General features: G+C 42.2%; 2 protein-coding genes across 5 annotated transcripts; one reads left to right on the top strand and one right to left on the bottom strand.

Moving 5' to 3' along the window:
* Nucleotides 1-9075: 9075 nt before the first annotated feature.
* Nucleotides 9076-14539, bottom strand: LOC117552832. The gene is made up of 21 exons (XM_034226490.1): nucleotides 14358-14539; nucleotides 14210-14280; nucleotides 14031-14126; nucleotides 13822-13946; nucleotides 13272-13415; nucleotides 13106-13192; nucleotides 12854-13018; nucleotides 12681-12777; nucleotides 12379-12596; nucleotides 12141-12297; nucleotides 11651-11859; nucleotides 11453-11570; nucleotides 11126-11325; nucleotides 10943-11057; nucleotides 10695-10864; nucleotides 10525-10622; nucleotides 10312-10442; nucleotides 9953-10142; nucleotides 9726-9867; nucleotides 9521-9641; nucleotides 9076-9450 (listed from the first exon to the last, which is right to left on the bottom strand). Exons 1-21 carry the CDS (start codon nucleotides 14375-14377, stop codon nucleotides 9380-9382), a joined length of 2745 nt encoding a protein of 914 aa, XP_034082381.1. The 5' UTR covers nucleotides 14378-14539; the 3' UTR covers nucleotides 9076-9379.
* Nucleotides 14540-15163: 624 nt separating this feature from the next.
* Nucleotides 15164-17493, top strand: LOC117552833. Of its 4 annotated transcripts, none has more exons than XM_034226491.1 (3): nucleotides 15164-15203; nucleotides 16443-17006; nucleotides 17087-17493. In XM_034226491.1, exons 1-3 carry the CDS (start codon nucleotides 15188-15190, stop codon nucleotides 17269-17271), a joined length of 765 nt encoding a protein of 254 aa, XP_034082382.1. In that variant the 5' UTR covers nucleotides 15164-15187; the 3' UTR covers nucleotides 17272-17493. The 4 variants fall into 4 exon arrangements, with proteins under 4 accessions (XP_034082382.1, XP_034082385.1, XP_034082384.1 ...); XM_034226494.1 differs by lacking the exon at nucleotides 15164-15203 and adding an exon at nucleotides 15458-15730 and having other exon boundaries at nucleotides 16496-17006; XM_034226493.1 differs by lacking the exon at nucleotides 15164-15203 and adding an exon at nucleotides 15458-15730.
* The last annotated feature ends 438 nt before the right edge of the window (nucleotides 17494-17931 follow it).

Raw genomic sequence — 17931 nt, 5'->3', positions numbered from 1 at the left:
TAGCAGTGTGTGGAACCTTGGGTGTCCGAACATGCAACAATTACTCCCTCCTTTATCAAGGATTTAAAACCGAAGTCTGGTAATAACTATGCCACAATGGTGAAATCAACACTTTAGATTGGAATGTAATATGTGGCTTGGCACTAGCCATTAATACAAACAAAGATTTGTCCTATAGAGTGGTTCCTAAAACTATCCTTGTAATGGTGATCAATATTGTAACCAATGAGATCACTACTTTATTCACACGTGAATAAAAATGTCTTAAAGAATGAATTGTTAACCTGATGAAAATATTGAAGAATATGGTTCTACTCTGTCAGTGTGTTTTAGGATGATTATCATTTTACTTTAATAGTTTCCTCTTTACTGCTATTTTTAATTTACCAAATGATTAATAAATCTTTCTGTCTTTACGTATTTATGAAGTTAATTCAAGTTATTTAAATGTGCGTTTTGTGAATAAGTGTGTTTATGTGTAACTCACTCATTCCCGTTCTCCTTTCCTCCTCCCCTGGTTTTCTCAAGCCGTGACCCCGGCCTCCTCACTTCTAATCGACCATGCCAACTCCTCTGATTCTGTCTTCTCTTCAGTCCATCAGCTGTTGAATCCATCCACTGTAACTTTTGTAGGCCGCCATTGGCCCAGTCACATCTGCAGCCCCATCATGCCACTGTTGTTGCACTCCTCCTTTACAGTCTCTCTGCTGTTTTTATGGAGGGCGGATTCTGCTCTCATGTCTATTGTGCCAAATCTCGCGGCGCAGTTTGGAACTTCATGTCCTGTTTGAGGGACCGATGAGAGTTTGCCTCTTTGTCAGCATGCTGGTTTGGTTCTGGATGCCACAGGTGGAGATAGTTCTGGCTGCAGTCTTGATGTAGTCTTGTTGTTGTTGTTGGTTCAGCTCTGGTTCTCTGTCTGTACGATGGAGAAGGAGGAGTCTCCTGTTGGGTTAGGTGTTTTTGTCTGCTTGGAGGGTCGGGATCAAAGCCTTTCTAACTCAGAGGGGGAGTCCAGGTCTCGGTACACATTACCTATAAGAAGTCTAGCACACTGATGTTAAATAAATCCAACCCTTTCCACTCTGTCTCTTTCTAATCATACTATCTGTCTTAGTTGTTAAATGCCATGTAAACAACATAATTAATGTCTACTTATGATATTACAAAAACTCACTCCAAAAATTGTTTCATCCATTGTTACATATTTACCCAACACAACTCTGAAATACTTACATGTTTCCAGCATCACATATTCCACACACTATGAAAGAACATCTCCATATCTTCTCTCATTTTAAATCCCACTGTTACTTCGAACAATAGTAAACCTGCAGAGCACACCAATCGGATCACAGTAATGAAATTTGAATCAAGTGTAGGCCTATGTCTTCTTTCTGAACATTTATTTATATTGTCTAAATTTGCAAACAGTTCGAGTGTAAAATGTGTTTTGCACAATGTATTTACACTCTACAGATTCTTGAGTTTACTCATCTCCTGGTGCTGTCGTTGTAAAAAATGTTCAATCCCTTATTGTTTTTGTACCAGTTTTAGCTCGCAGAAGTTTCAAGGGTGTGATACCCCCTTTCAGCCACTAGATGGCAGCAGCAGAAGTTTCAAGGGTGTGATACCCCCTTTCAGCCACTAGATGGCAGCAGCAGAAGTTTCCAGACAAAGGGAAACGCTCTCCCTTGGTTTAATATATAACAGACCTCTGGCTTTAAGCTTTTAGCATTGGTCTGTTATTTAAACCCCAGTTTTAAACGGCGACTCGATCTGATATATCGAGTTTCCAGGTTTTGTCGTGCAGGAATCAAACCTCGCATTCACACAAACTGCACCATCTCCACGCCACTCAGGAATAAACACCTGCAGATCCACGCCAAACTGCTCTATTTTACGTCACGCAGGACTTTCGTCTACCTGTCGATCAACGTTTACGTTTTGTATATAACTTTCCTAACATAGTAAAATATGCATTGTATATTCCATTTAAACTATAAAAACACTGTGAAACGCCTACAGACAATCCTAAAGTTTTAGCGTATCCAATTACAGACAGGCGACTTTCATCGTCTGCTTACCTTATTTGCAAAGTTGCAGAGTCCTGCTGATTGTCTGAGATGTTTGAAAGCGTCTGAATTCTTCCTCAGCTTCGTTATATCTAGACGTCGGGTCACCATTTTGTTAGAGATTTGGAGGGATAACTGGTCCGCTTTTCAAATCTCCGCGCGTTCCTATGAAGCTGGTTATAATACAGGAAGGAATCCATATCTACAAAGTAACCGTTCTACTTTAATGGCAATATGACAATGCAATACAATCATTACAATACAACATGATATATTACAGTTATATTGTAATGCTTAAGGAGTAATGCCGGCTTACTCCTGCCCTGGTTCGCATACTGCAGAGCTACTTTCACCCGAGGGCAGCATGTGAAGAAGAGGCCGAACGCCAGGGATCCACCGGATATATACCAGAGTAAGAAGGAGGGGTTTGGTGTTAGGTCAGCTGGTCATCTTTTCAGGTCATCTCATTGGGAGAAGCAACGCTGGCCAGCAGGAAATCAAACAGGCTCACTTTACAACCAAAAGTCTCATGGCCTGCATACCTACACCTCCCCCACAGAGCAATAAAACCCTGTTTACTCCAACCAGCCCAGAATGTTTATAGCCATTTGTAGTCCTTACATTTATGAAAGGATAAAACAGAGAAATCAATATAAAACACAAACACAGGTATTGTTTGAACAGTATTCACTTAACTGCTACTGTTGATAACCACCAGAGAAACCCAAGGGACCTCTCTTAATATTACAACCACTGTAGCTCGTTCTAAGTTGAATGCAAATCAGGACATGCTCTCACCTTCCCCCATCTTCCTTTGTCCTCAAAAACACATGTCAACAGGCCCCATATCCAGCTCACAGTTTTACCCAAATTATTCTCATTTTAAGCTTATCCATAGTTTGCTAACATGAATAAATACAAATATAACTCTACAGTATACTACGAATCTAGTTCAACCTATCCTGGATATGTTTTGAGTTATCCGGTTGACTTAATCCAAAACGAAGCCGCTCTCGCTAAACTGTCCTACAACACTGGCTATCAACTCGTTCGCTCAAGCCAGCCGTGTCCTATCTAGTTAGGTGCGCGTTCACATGAAAGGGGTGGTATCTGGAGCATTCGACCAATCACAAACCCATGTTTGTGATTGTGATCACCCATGTTTGTGATACGCTTCTCCATAGAAGCGTACTGACAGTGCAGCGTCATACTTCCTGAATGAAAAGTCAACTATAATATTAGTCAAATATGAAGAAGTTAAACTTTAAACATCCATGACTTAAACACTTTATCCAGGATCAAAGCCACATAGTTGCACCTGCAAGGTGGACACAGCTGGTAAAAGAAAAAGTGTTTGAATGCGTACATTAACAGGTTTATGATATCACTGCCCCGTCCAAGACACGAGTGGATCTGACTTTAATTACATTTGACTCGAATGTTTCGTCAACTTAATGTGTTGCTTAAAATAATACTTCTGCATACAGTATGTGACACTGAGTGTTGCACAGCCAGATACGGCTCAGCTGACTCAGATAAGGAAATATATGATACATTATGATGTGAAAGGAATGATAATGGGCCATATCGATGTCTGCACTCACAGTGCCGCGGACTGTAGGCTACGTAATGTTACTTTGATCCGGTTACTTATGTTGTGGCAGATATTTAATTAAGCTTTCTTAACATAATAGTATAATAGTTATAATAGTCAGATTGCTATGAAGATGGGAGGTGATGTTCAATTCATTTTCACACAGTCGGTGATTTTGGCCGGCCGTCTTTCCTGCAACGGCAGTTTAAACTGTATTTCCTCCGCACACTGAGCTCTGATTGGTCAGCAGGCGTGGTGCTATCGCTGAGTTGATCTCTTATCCTGGAACCTATCCTGCTTCGGAGCACAGACTAGGTTCCAGGATAAGTCACCATGGAGATCTAGCCCGCTAAAAAGTGAACCAGCTCCGTAGTTCCGGAAATCCCAGAAGTTATCTTGCTAAACGAAAATCCTGCTTCGTGGTATACCCCCCAGGTCCCGACCAGGTTAGCCGCACAGCATAAGTTACCATGGAGATCTAGCCTGCTAAAAAGAGAACCAGCTTCGTAGGACCGGAAACCCCGAGCTTTCCCTGAAGTTAGCCGGCTAAGCGAAAATCCTGCTTCGTAGTACAGGCCTCTGATATTAATCCTACAATGAACAAATATGATATTGAAGCCAATTAACATTGGAGCCAATAAAGAAACTGCATAGTTGTCATGACAATATTCATATCAAATAGAAAAGACAATTTAAATGTACAAAGAGCTGTGTATCCTTCTCGTCTAGTTATGTTGTACAATGCTGCATTTATTTGGGGTCAATAGGTACATATGGAAGCTATTGCAACAAAAAAAAACGTTTTATTTGTTAGTTTTATATTAATCTAAAAAAATTGACTAAAATCCACAAGAAAAGAGGTTCCGACAGTTAGTGAAGCAGACCTATAAAACACAAGTGAATATCAATCCAATATCCAACCTAAATATACAATTAATTTGACATTTATTTTGAAGCAAAGCAGAAGTGAATTTGTTTTACTCTGTCATGCTTGAAAACAGATAACTCTATCTCCTGTGAACTTTGGACTAAAAGGGGTCTCTGTACCCTTACCTAGTCTATAGTGGATGAGTCCTCTGTTGTAGAAAGGTCTCATAGCTGCTGTCACTCTGTATCGCTAAAGAGAAGTCCTCCACCGCTTCACCTAAATCCACCCCGAGGTACTTTGTCTGCAGTTGTTGTAAGCAGTGGCCAAATGACTGGCTTTACAATACATGTGGCAATATGACAGCGTTGAAAGTCTCTAAAACAATACATGTAATGAAATGACAGAACACGATGGACGTTAGCTTTAACCGGGGACACAGAATTTGACGGGTAGCAGAATACGCTGCAACACTAGTACAGACATCGCCAAAAATTGAACAAAGAGTACCTGGACTGTAAGGAGATAAACTTTGTATACAGTTGTTCTGCACATTTGAAGTTCTAGTTTTTAAACTCAGAGTGAGCATTTTCAAGTATTTGAGGGTTGTCTTGGTCCATTGGCTGTGAATTCTGTTAAGGTTTGTTGTGTTCCCTAAAGGCGGAAGTGACAACATGACAAAAAAAACGCCCAATCATGTTTTAGTGCGTCTCAAGTAGGCGGGGCAATAATAATTCAGAACGTCTTTCATTTAGCGCCTAAATCAACTTATCATTTTTAGTAGTTTATTATATAGGATCAGTGCTTGAATTGGAATGAAAAAGGTGCCAGTACTCTAAAATCAGCAACTTTTTCAAGTCAATTTTATATATACAGCCCACAAACAAGAATTTGGCTACTATAATGCTGGTGGGTTTGTCTCTTTACTACTGTATATTTTAGAAAGGTTCACTGTACTTAACATTTTTTATGATAGGCAGCGGATATGGCTAAAGCTCAGTAAGGTCAATATTAACTGAAAATATAGCAATCAAAGTCTAGATCTTCTGCTGAAGACACATGAAGCAGAGACCTTTCAGGTGAGAGCCCCTCTGGTGGTGTTCAACATTAATGACAAGGAAACAAAGCTCTGGTCAGAAGCATTTTTTATAAAAAGCTTTAACAAAATTAAGTATTTCTGTACATTTTGAATGCAATCTAACTTTCCAACTCAGAAAACGAAAAACGAAAAAGTGCCAAAAGTCTTCTCACATGGCTGAGCTGCTTTGCAATATACTTCACCACTGAAGAATACAAATATGTATAAAGTAAACTATGATGCAATCTAACTTTCCAACTCAGAAAAATGATAAAGAGCATGAACAAAGAACATGTAAAAACAAATGCAAAATTTGCACAATCTAAAATGAGAAACTGTAACTGCAAGTAACACAGTCTGAGCCATGGTAAAGAGTTACATTGAACACCAAGCTGATCAGATAACTCCCTGGTTGGTCTGAAGTCCTTCTATCTCCAGGATCTGGACAAATCGGCACATTATGCCAAAAGTCTTCTCACTGGGTGAGCTGCTTTGCAATATACTTCACATTGTTAGAAAAGGCTCCAGAAGGCCTTGGGGACATCAGTATCAGGGGCTGGAGCTGGACAGGCTCTTTCATCAGCACTTCTCCTTCCCTTTGCCAGCCAGGACCTCACATACTGTTCCGGATTGAACTGTCCTAGTGATGGTCCATTACATTTAATGAAAACCAGGCTGGACAGTCGGCTGACAGAGAGAGCATTCCTTTTTGCAGTAAGGATATCGTTCATGCAGCTGAATGCCCGCTCACACTCACTAGTGGAGACAGCGATGGTTCGGACTGCTTTCAGTAGAGGCTCCATGGCAGCAGGTGTACGGGATGCCCTGGTTTCCTTGTATTCGCGAAAGCCCTCAACAGTATCTCTTCTGTCCACTTTCAGCACTTCGCACAAACGTAGCACCTCTACGTCCCCATACTGTACGTCTAACTCCTCTTCAGGCCAACTTCCAGGATGGATAACTTTCATGTCCTGGATTAGCTGATTGTCCCGGGCCTCCCGGCCATGTAATGGGATTTCTCTTGTGCTGACATGAGAGGAGGTTGTGGAAGTCATTCTGTGTCTCAGATTCTCTACCATACTGCGGAAAAACTGACCTGCATGAATCTGTACAAGCCTGCCATTCTCACGCAGGGCAACACCCTTGAAGGACTTCTCAGCTAGAGCTGTATGAACTGTAGTCATGTGTGGGCCAGGCATGGTGACCATGGATTCAAAAACTCGTATTTCTCGAGTTAAGAGCCTATCTGCTGTAGGCAGTGTCATCTCTCTTTTTTGGAGTTGCCGAGAGAGGTCGCTGAGCTCTGTGAGCGCATCGTACATCAGTCCCAGATTGCTGACAAACGTTGCAGATGTGAGCACATCATCCAGGCCCTTGTACTTTGCTCTGTCTCTGGAATCCCTGCTCGTGTCGTTTGCAGCATTTGTGAAGTAATCATGAAGCACTCGGTAGTTTTCCCAGAATGCTCTGACGCTCCTTTCACTTGAAGCCACCCAGCGGATGGACAAAACACGCCCTATCACCAGGAGACGCTGTCCGACTGCTTGCGCACACTGCGCTAACTGCCTCTGATTTTTGGGGGAGGCATGGAACAAGGAATAGAGTTTGTCAAAAAAGATCTGGAAATGATTGAGCCCTGAGACCTCCTTGACCACATCCCCAACTGCCAGCTCTAGACGATGATTGGAGCAGTGCCACACAAACAGGCTTGGGAATTTACTACACAACTGGGTAGCAACGCCTGTTCTCTTCCCTAGCATGACTGAAGCCCCATCACATGCAAAAGAAACGAAACACTGACCTAAAAAGTCCTCGTTAAAATCTCTTCCAAGACACTCCATTAACGCCTTTGTGATGTCATCAGCCGTTGTTCCATCCAACTCGATCAGCTCCCAAAAAAACGTTTCGGGCTCAGCATCAGCTAATGCTGAGCGTAGACACACAACAAGCACCGTTTTACCACTAATAGTGGTAGATTCATCGACCAAAACACAGAGTTTTCTTTGGTTTTCTGTAATGTCTTTTGCCATTTTTTTTTCTTCAGCTCATGAGCTATGTGGTCGATGATTTCGCCACAGGTTTTATTGGAGTGCAAAACCCTGCCCACGTTCAGCCCATTCAGTTTCTGTACATTCAAATCAATTGGCATGTCTGTGAATGGCCGGCTATGTTTGCCAATTGTATATGCCGTTCGAAAAACTCTGATAGTGGTGTCTAATTCAGATTTATGCATAGACTGCACTTGATGTTGAATAGTTTCACGTGAAGCAGATGTAAGGATGTCAGCAGCTTTTACATGGGCTTGTGATTCTGTATGTTCTTTGATTTTTTTTCTCAGGCTAGCTTGTTGTTTGCCCTTGTCAACACCGAAATGAGACACTGCACACTCACCCCATTCAGTTGACAGTTTCAGTCCTTGTCCAGTGTGTATTCCCAAAGATTTGACATCTCTGCATATCCGACATCCTAGCTTCTTATCTTTAAGAAGGAGCCATGCATTGGTCTTGCAAAAATATTGCACCTGGTCCGTTGTCCAGCAGTCAGGTGCATCGCTTTGCCCGGTGTTGGTGGTGGCAGTTGAGCCAGCAGCAGCTAACGTTAGAGGCTCTGGAGGAGGCGGCGGAGCTAGTGCTAATGCTAATGCACTAGAACTTGGAGCAGGAGGATCAACCAAAGAAAGCTCCCCATCAGACACAATTTCCAACACAGGCACAGCATTCTCTGTATTTGAAGTTTCTTCTGGCGACAACCGCTGTCTTTTTGCACTTTTATTAATCCACGCTAACATTTTAGAAATGCTAATTTGTGACGTGACTTGCTTTCCTTCTCTCGGGGGCGTGCCTGCTCTGTTCTATCACTCTACATAGCCACCCACTGGGTGGGAGTTGCACTGCATAAACACAACACACCTGCATCTAGGTATGTAAATTGTAAAGCATTAAAACATGGTTTTACTAACAGTTTTCAGTATGTTGTTACTTCGGCATTATTATTATTATTATTATTATTTTGAAACGTGTATTACTATTAAATCACGGTCAAATAGGTTAATTTTGACATAGTCGTTTCCACCACAGTATTTACATGGAGAAGATAAGCCCCGCCCCCTCTCCAGCACGTTCTGTTTGAATGACAGGAGTAAACAGCTGACAGCCGCTGTGAAACTCCAGCGGTTAGAGCGATGAGAATGTCCGTTCGGCACCTCATGACGCATCTACTGAGTACCGGGCGGCTGTATATATATATATATATATATATATATGGATGTATAATAAGAACGGCGGGAGAGTGTTGAGTACTGGCACGGTGCATGAGTACCGGAGTACCGCCAGCATGCCGGTACTGAGCAAGAAGTGCCGGTACTCCATGGGTCAGAACCAGAAGTGCCGGTACTGCGTACCGGTGAGTACCGGCCCAATTCCAGCACTGTATAGGATATCATTGCTACATATGTTGATGCGTCTCTGCATTTTCTTGAAATTATGAGGGTACTGGTTGACACAGAACCTGCTTTTATTAATATGTCCCTTAAAAAAATTGACCACAGAAGATGCAATTCATTGATAAAAGCGACTATATAAATAAATGTGGCTTTATTTTTTTTTCATTTTTTTTTTTTTAAATACACGAGTCGTTACTGTCATCCATTAATATAAAAGGCAGTACAGTACATTCATTGATAAAACTGTTCCCCTGGTCCCAAACAAAACAATGAACAAAATTACATAAGGTGCAAATGACAAAATGTAAACGCTTGTAGAAAATATTCAAAGGTTAGCCAGAATAATTGCCCCAGAGGAGATCTGCCTTTGGCGTGTTGAGTCGGTGCTTCTTCGCTCTGCAAAACAAGTAAAGATTACCAACTGCACATCCAGATCGACTACATTTGTTCAGACTCGGTCACTTACCCTTTTTTACACCTGCAGGTCTTGAGTAGCTCTGACCTGGAGGATGCACACACTGGCCTCTGCAGGAACCATCTGCCTGGCTGCTTGTGTCACAAATCACTGCATCACAGTGGACATAGATCTGTGGACGGACAGGATAATTTATTACACATGGCTACATGCAGCAGTGGCTAAAAGACTTCAGATTTGGATTTACAAGTCTTACCTGGTCTTTCAGAACCTTGTCATCTTTAGTGAAAGTGAACATCTTTACAGAGAAGCGCTTGATGTGAGACGGGATTAAAACTCTGGAGTCACTCACAACGGGATGGAAAATTGTTGCATAGCTGTCATTGCGATTCTCACAGCTAGTGAAGGAATTCGAAAGTTAATAAAGCAGCAGTTAAACAAATGAAATGATAGTAGTTTATAGTTAGTATTACACAACATTACCTGTCCACAATGATGTCCCAGCTTGGCAGAGATGTCCTATCTTCATAAAGGGTTGCCCAACAGTTCTCAGCAATGAGTTCCAAGTGCGGGTCGGTAGAATGCATCAGCTCCACCTCAAAATACAGAGGCTGCTGCAGATATTTCACCACTGGATAATCCTCTGCTTGGTAGAAGAGCTCGTAGGATGGATCTGCAGGAGAAGAGTCCCGTTAGAGACAGGAGGCCTGGACATTTACAGTTTCATTTCAAACCTTTATTTAATCAGATCGGTCCCTTGAGATCATAGATCTCTTTTTCAAGGGCGACCTGCAAACAGTGTTTTGTATGCATGAACAAGATGTTGTAAATTTCCACCATGCCTTGGGAAAGCCTCATCTGCACCATCAGCTGCCCGGTGCCGATCTCTGCAGCGGGCTCATAGGTTCTTGGTTTAGCGCTGAAGGCAACAGTCTGAGTCTCATTGACCACATAGAAGCAGGAAATGGTTTGCCTATTAGGGGAAAAAATAATATATATATAAATGCATACATTGAAGGTGTTCATCTCCAATTATACAGAATCAAATATTTTACCTGTAATCAGGATCAACTGGTGATGTGTTGGCTGCTCCTTTGGCGTTGTTGTAAGACAGGCGGATCTCATTTTCATACATCATGTAGTCGTCAAAGAACTATTTAACAACAAAAACGCATTAACATTTGACAAAAAACCCTTTTGATATTTAAATGTGATTCACACTCACCGTTCTGGTGGTTCCACAGGTATCCACACTGAAGGAGAAATATGCAATGCGATCGTCGCTGAACTGTGGTGTGCAGGACTGGTCCTTTAGCGTCAGCTGACTTGGCTTCAGATTACGAGTCGATTCAACCTTCACAGCCACAGCGGTCATTGTGCCATTGGGGTGGCACTCTGGAGGAAGAAGCAGGCAATGTGTAAACACAAATCCATCAATTAAAGCAGCAAATATACTTACATGTTCCATCTTACCTGTTGCTTTTAAGGGGAAGTAGCAAGCCAGATAGAGATCAGCAAGCACCCAGTCGTTTGCACGATCCAACAGAAGCAGGTCAATTCTGGATTTGACTGATTCTGCAGTGAGCAGCTGTGGAAAATAAAGTAAAGTTAGCCAATGCAGAAGATCTATGGTGGGATTTTGTAGTTTTGACATACCTCGAAAACAGCGTCCTTGGCAGTGTATGGCAGAATGAGGCTGAGGTGTGTGCCGTTCTCATAGAAATTGTAGTCTTCAGCCATCTCAGCCGTCAGCTCTCGAGGTCCAACGATAGCCTTGAAATTAGAGCCGTGACTCCCGAACTTCACGCTGATGTAAAACTGGTTCTGGTCACAGGTGCCAGCCATGATGGGTAACACTAGAGCAGCAAAACATGCATTATCCATTTGATTGTGTAGCTTTTACTCTTATATATGTTTTATTTAATTTTAGAAAACACAATTTGCATGAAGATATTGTCAAAAGCAAATTCAATATGATCTCACCAATATCCTGCAGAGAGGCCTGCAGGTCGACCGGGAGAGCAAAAGGAGTTTCTTCAGGCAGGACGATCAACCCAAAGATCAGAGGGAGGAAGTAGGATGTAACCAAGCGCTCAGGATTCTGCAACAAATGAAATAAAAGCTCAGCAACACTGAAAATATGCTGGTACAAAGTGATATTTTGAATCTATAATGTCATACATGTTTTAAGACAACATCGGCATCAAAGGGCACTTGAAGAGAGAAGCTCTTGGAGCCATTAGCCAAGCTGTGTTCCTGGACTGTGAAGCCTTTGGCATTGCTCTCCTCAACAGTGAGGACCCCGGTGGAGAAGGTGATGTTCCTCAGCTCAACGTCATGGAGGAAGGTTCCCAAGAGAACGCTGAACACCCGAGTCTCTGGGACAGTGTCTGAAGAACAGAAAGTGGCAGGTTTACAACTTCTAAACCAGCCTCAACATTGATAGAGAACAATTGAGTAGTTGGATTGAGTGCTATTTAAAAAACAAAATAGTGCCCTTTGTAAGCAAAAGTAGATGTACTTGCTACTTGGCTTCAAATCCCAACCAAACACACCATTTTGCCAAAACTGAAGACTTTATTTAATGGGCTTAGCAGTCTTTAGGATATATCCGAGCAAGCCAGAGTTCAAATGTCATTTTTTTTCATACCTACTAGAAAATGTGACTTACCATCTTGGATTTGGGGAGATTGAGGCATCAGAGGGGTCATGATGGGGAACAAAACCTTGTATCTGGTATCATCTTGGGTGTCATCTTCTCTCCACAGTACCTCAAGCATGGGCTCCACAAAGTAGGTGATGTGGTACTGGTAATCTGGGGCATGGCTCTGCAATAATTCATGACATTTCAATAAAACATGCAAATGCAATAGTGACTCTTGCATTTCTAATCTAGAGATTTCCCCAACCTTGTAGTAACCATCAGGCGAGCCCACTGGGATCTCGACGACAATGTGGAAGTCTGTGGTGCTCAGTGTGTACCCCCGTGCGGCCATCTGAGATCTATCAAGCCTCTGCCCGTTGATTCCCATGTGCATTTCTGAGACTGTAATTCTGCCGTCCAACAGAGGAGTCACACGGCGAGGTACGTGCCAAGAGATCATATCCTCGGTGAAGAGGACTCCACCTGTTAATGACAAAATTGAGCTATTGAGGTTAACTGTGCAACAATTAAGCTTACTGTGAAAGCAATATGTTGCTCAGGACTCACCTTTGGGACAAGCAGCTGCCAAGTTCACTACATTCAGACCCTGTGGTGCCATGTAGTAGGCGCTCACCCTGAAAACTTCCATGGGGACTCCAGCCACCTAAAGAGAGGAGAGGTTTAATATAATTGACAAGGAGGGAAAGGAAAGAAACATTGTATAGGAGTGTGTGGCTTACATCCTCTGAATAAGTCTCTGCTGTATTGTACGGGCTTCGCATAACCAGGCGACTAGAGGTAGTTTTGGCAGCGTAGCCGGCTTGTTCAGCCTCTTGCAACACCATGGCCACTGGTTCTGGGGTGTAAAACGTCATCTTCCAGATACCTTGTGATGCACCAGAGGCCTACAGGAAAGAACAAATAATAATTAAATCCTCATTGGTGTAGGGAGGAATTAAACTGTAGTATCTGAACAGTTTAATTCAACATACTTCAAGATTGGCGTTGAGCTTCTCGTCTTTACCATCCCAAGTCTGACCCTTAGCTTCAGCATCAAGGTTAGCCATGTGGTGCGAAACCTAAAACAGAAAATGGTGGTTTTAGCATTCGTTTCCATACACACAAGATGGTGGACTCATCAATGTAAAGATGACCTACTTCCATGTAGTTCCTGTCGCAGAGGATCTCCCTGGAGGCCCAGCGAGTGTAGCTGCAAGTCTGAGACACATCATGACTGACCACGTCTGATGGATTCTCGCCATACATCTTGAGTCTCAAGCCAACGTTAAATGTAGCATCATCCTATAAATATAAAAAAAACTAAATTAAGTGAAACTGCCTAATATTCTTTGGTTCCAGCTTCTTTGTCATTGAAAATGTAATATCCTTGCCTTCAGGTACACATTTGAAGTCTAAATGGATATTTGTGTATGTAACAAACAAGTCAAGAAAGTACCTAGTAGATTAATTGAGGAATACAGTTTTGAGTGGAGCAGTGCTAATATTTTAGGGATGTACCAAACAAAAAAGGGAAATGTACTTTGGGTCTTTTAACGGTAAGGGGTTACAAATAAATTCAGGGAAACACAAAAATGGGAGCAACCATGTGTTTGTTGAGCCATTAATTAAGTCACTTGACAGAATTAGCACAGCTAAACTTGCAAAAATTACATTGAATGCTGTTAAACCACTTTAGCTCAAAACAAACCTTGTTGTCCACAAAGCAGCCCATCAGGGAGGTGTAGATTCTGGTGTTACCCCACGGGTCAGACTCCATGCTGTATCCACACTGAGCAGCCATGCTAGGTGTTAACAAAATGTGCTTGGTGCCATCTGAGGGGAGAAAATAAGCTTTGTCAGGGACCCCTTTCCTCAGTGATGAACCAATCAGCTGCATTATTAGCAGTTAATACTTACTGATAGCCTCCACCTCAAGCTGGTTTCCCACTGCTAAAGCCTTGTCCAACGACAGTCTCATTACATTTGCGGCACAGTCAGACCTTAACCCACTGCCTGTTAAAAGAAAAGGCTTGTGAGGAGAATGTAAACCGACTTAATATGCTGTGTAAAATGACTTAATGAGAATTGAAGCTTACTTGACTGCGAATTTAGCTTCACATTAGGCCTGGCTTGACACAAGATGACAGCTGCAGCCATCCATAACAAACTTGAACACATAAAACACATCATTTAGAGACAATTAAGTACACACATATAAATAAATCTACAAGAAATGTAACTTACATGTTCCCAAGCCTTAGCATGTTGCAATTTGTAAGCAGTAAAACCAAAAATAATACAGTCAGTATCAGAGCTTGGCAATGTCCAGCACACCTTCCAACAAAAACACAAGTCTAAAATGAAGGGGACTGGACGATTAACTGAGACATCAGCAGCTGCTTTATATTCCACTTAACGACAAAGCACAGGTGAGGCTTGTTAAGGATTCTCCACACACACACACACACACACACACACACACACCCACACACACACACACACACACACACACACACACACACACACACACACAGCCGATCTTTATCTATGTCTATCTCTACAGTATATATGTCTATGTCTCTATCGCTATCTATCTCTCTGTCGCTATCTCTCTCTCTCTATAATCACAAACCAAGAAAGTGTGACACTTCCGCCGGTTTATATAATGTACAATGTAGGATAGATGTACAATGTACAATGTAGGATAGAAATAAATATAAATATATATAGCATGTATATATATATATATATATATATATATATATATATATATATATATATATAAAATAACAATTTCATTATATGGATTCAACTTGTGCCCCCCCGCTGGACTTGTCTGTGGTTTAGCCGTTACTGTGACATCAGTATCAGCCATGGAAGATAGTTTGTTTGTTTCATTCTAAGCTATCCAGCAAGGTTATTTTCATTTATGTTGTTTTTTTTCTGCACAGTGTAGAGTCTTGTTGTGATGAGAGGGATGGAGGTATTTAATAAAAACCTTGCTCGCTGGAGAATAGCTAAAGAAGTCCTGTCACAAGTTAATCGGAGAGGATCACAGCTGGCCACGGATCTCGATGCTGCATTCGGGCTGTGAGTAAACAACTTGTGTCTTACTTTTAGGCTGTCTGGAGGTATGGACAGCTATCAAAGCTACTAAACATCACATTAACAACGATGTACAAATGAAAGTCGGAGACAAATACATATTTGAAATGATTTATTCACGTTGGCAATGTTTTGAACAGACATCCCCAGTCATTGTCATTTTGTAGTCCTCGCTGTCCGCGTCCGGATATCGGCATCGCAACCACAACCTCACACACTGGTACTGAATGTGCATCAAAGTGTTCCTATGGAGCCAAATATACCAAAAGATAAATGTAAACAACAAAAGAAGCGATCGAAATGTGTATTTCGTGGTTATTCGACAATGGCTCCTCAAAGTACACGCCCCATTCCTACCGTTAATGTAACGTAACGAGTTCCCCGGTGTAACCAGTTAAACGGTAACACCGGCCCCTACCTGTTTGCAATCTTACGGTGCACACACACGATCATTCGAGTCATTGAGTCATATCTCATTGCACTTATTTGACGAGCGCTTCTACAAGCAAAAGGTGAGGAAACTGTACCATGTACCATGCGGCAATTAAAGCAATTAAAGTTTTTATTTATTTAATGACCATGTTTTGGATTTAGCTTTAAAATGACCGCAGCCCTTTCAATGCTAAAGGCTTATACAGGTGAAAGATTGAATCTGACTGTAGCTGTGGCTGTTGTTTAATGAATGCAGGCAGGAAAAATGACAACATGTATTCACTTTGTTTTTCAATGTGACCCGTTTTGCACTTATCTAATAAACTTAACCTTAATTAACCTATATCTTGCTTAAGTTCATCTCGTTTACCACAATTACATGAATGCATTTAATGGGTTAGGTCAACGTTGTGCTGTCATAACGCATGCATTTGTGTCAAGCCATGGACAGTTAAAACGTCATTTAGATCGTTTTGTAATAAAAGTGACTGTTACCCTTCCCCCCCGCTCTCAACTTAATTTACCATCCCCCAAAGGTTGCCATTTTGATAGCTCTACTGGTGTGTGTGTGTGTGTGTGTGTGTGTGTGTGTGTGTGTGTGTGTGTGTGTGTGTGTGTGTGTGTGTGTGTGTGTGTGTGTGTGTGTGTGTGTGTGGTGTGTGTGTGTGTGTGGTGTGTGTGTGTGTGTGTGTGTGTGTGTGTGTGTGTGTGTGTGTGTGTGTGTGTGTGTGTGTGTGTGTGTGTGTGTGTGTGTGTGTGTGTGTGTGTGTGTGTGTGTGATTGTTGACCAAGGTGTCAAAAATAGCAGCTCACAGGTTGTCAACACTGAAATCTCTGCTTACAAGATGGAGTCCATGAGCACCTATATGTCCTGGGACCCTACCCTATTTGACCTAGATGGATATCAATCTCCAATGGCCGGCTCAGACAGCTCGGCCCTGGAAGAGGCCTTTGATATCCATCAGGTATTTGACCAGGTGTTCCCGGAGGAGGTGGAGCATAATAGGTCCTTCCTCTCCAGCATCAGGCCGGACTTGCAAGAGCAGTTGGTCCGGGATATAAATGTGAGGGTGGATCTGGTGGGGAGATCCCTTGATAATGGCCTGATCCCCCAAGGACCTCCACGAGCCGCAGCGCAACCTCCACAAGCTCCATCACCTCCATCACCTCCGTCACCTCAATCCCCTCCATCACTGCGTGCCCAGAGCCCAGAGCCCAAGAGCCTGGAAGAGCTGGATCGAGACCTGGCTATGGCACTCCGCCCTCACTATACTGAGGGGGGTGCCTCAAAAGACAAGCTCTCCTCTCTCCAGCAGGCTTTCTTCCTCTGGAAGCTGGATGTCATGCAAATAAAAGGTAACTAACAAACACAAATGTGCACCTGCTTATTGGCAAGGGAATGACATTGGGTACTAATTGTAAATGTGAATTCTCAGACACCAAGGACCTGAAACTGAAGGCGGCCGTCATTGCCATTCACGGCGAGGCCGAGGGCATCTGGCTTCCCGGGTGGAGGCCAAACAGGTCAACATCTCTCCCTTCCTACCTCGGGGAGAGAATCAAAACCACACTGCGGAAGAGGCGCCGCTCCGAAAAAACGGGAGGCCAATTTGGAGACTAGGTTCAGGATATTCTTGAACCCAGACCAGGATTAGCCGGTTCTTGAGTAACTTTGTATATATTTTAATTGATTTTCTGTGTCTTTTATTCTTGTGTTTTTAGTGTTTATTATTTTTATTATTTGTAATATTCGTTGTTATATTATTTGTTATATTATTGTACATAGTTCAACTTTATTTGTTACTGTTCCTTATGTTCAATACATGCTCTTTTTTCTCACAAAGATATTTGTCTATGATTTCAACTCATTCCATCGGTCACTTTAAAATAAATTGCTAAATCACCACACCAGGTGGACTTTTCAGAGGACAGCCTGTGTTTGTCAGCTGGGAAGCTGCTTAGTTGAAAGAGGGCAGTCTACAGTTCTACAGTTCTACAGTTCACACATACCAAGCCGTTTATGATATGAATACATGTAACAACATTCTGATATTACAAAGGGAGAGTCCCCCCTTTAATATCATGCATGACACGGTCAATTTGAAGCTAGTCTAGGGCAAGTTTCAGGCAGTAATAGAGTAACAGTATGTGAAGCAGGCAAGTACATTTGTGTGTCCATTCATATACATTCAACCACACAACAACTCACACACGCTGAATAATAGCGCATTGTAAATACAAATGTAATAACTCAAAAACACGAGTATTTGTATTAAATATA

The sequence above is a fragment of the Gymnodraco acuticeps genome, unplaced genomic scaffold, assembly GCF_902827175.1.
Source record: "Gymnodraco acuticeps unplaced genomic scaffold, fGymAcu1.1, whole genome shotgun sequence".
In the NCBI taxonomy this organism is placed as follows: Eukaryota; Metazoa; Chordata; class Actinopteri; order Perciformes; family Bathydraconidae; genus Gymnodraco; species Gymnodraco acuticeps.
This window is presented reverse-complemented; position numbering and strand designations above follow the sequence as displayed.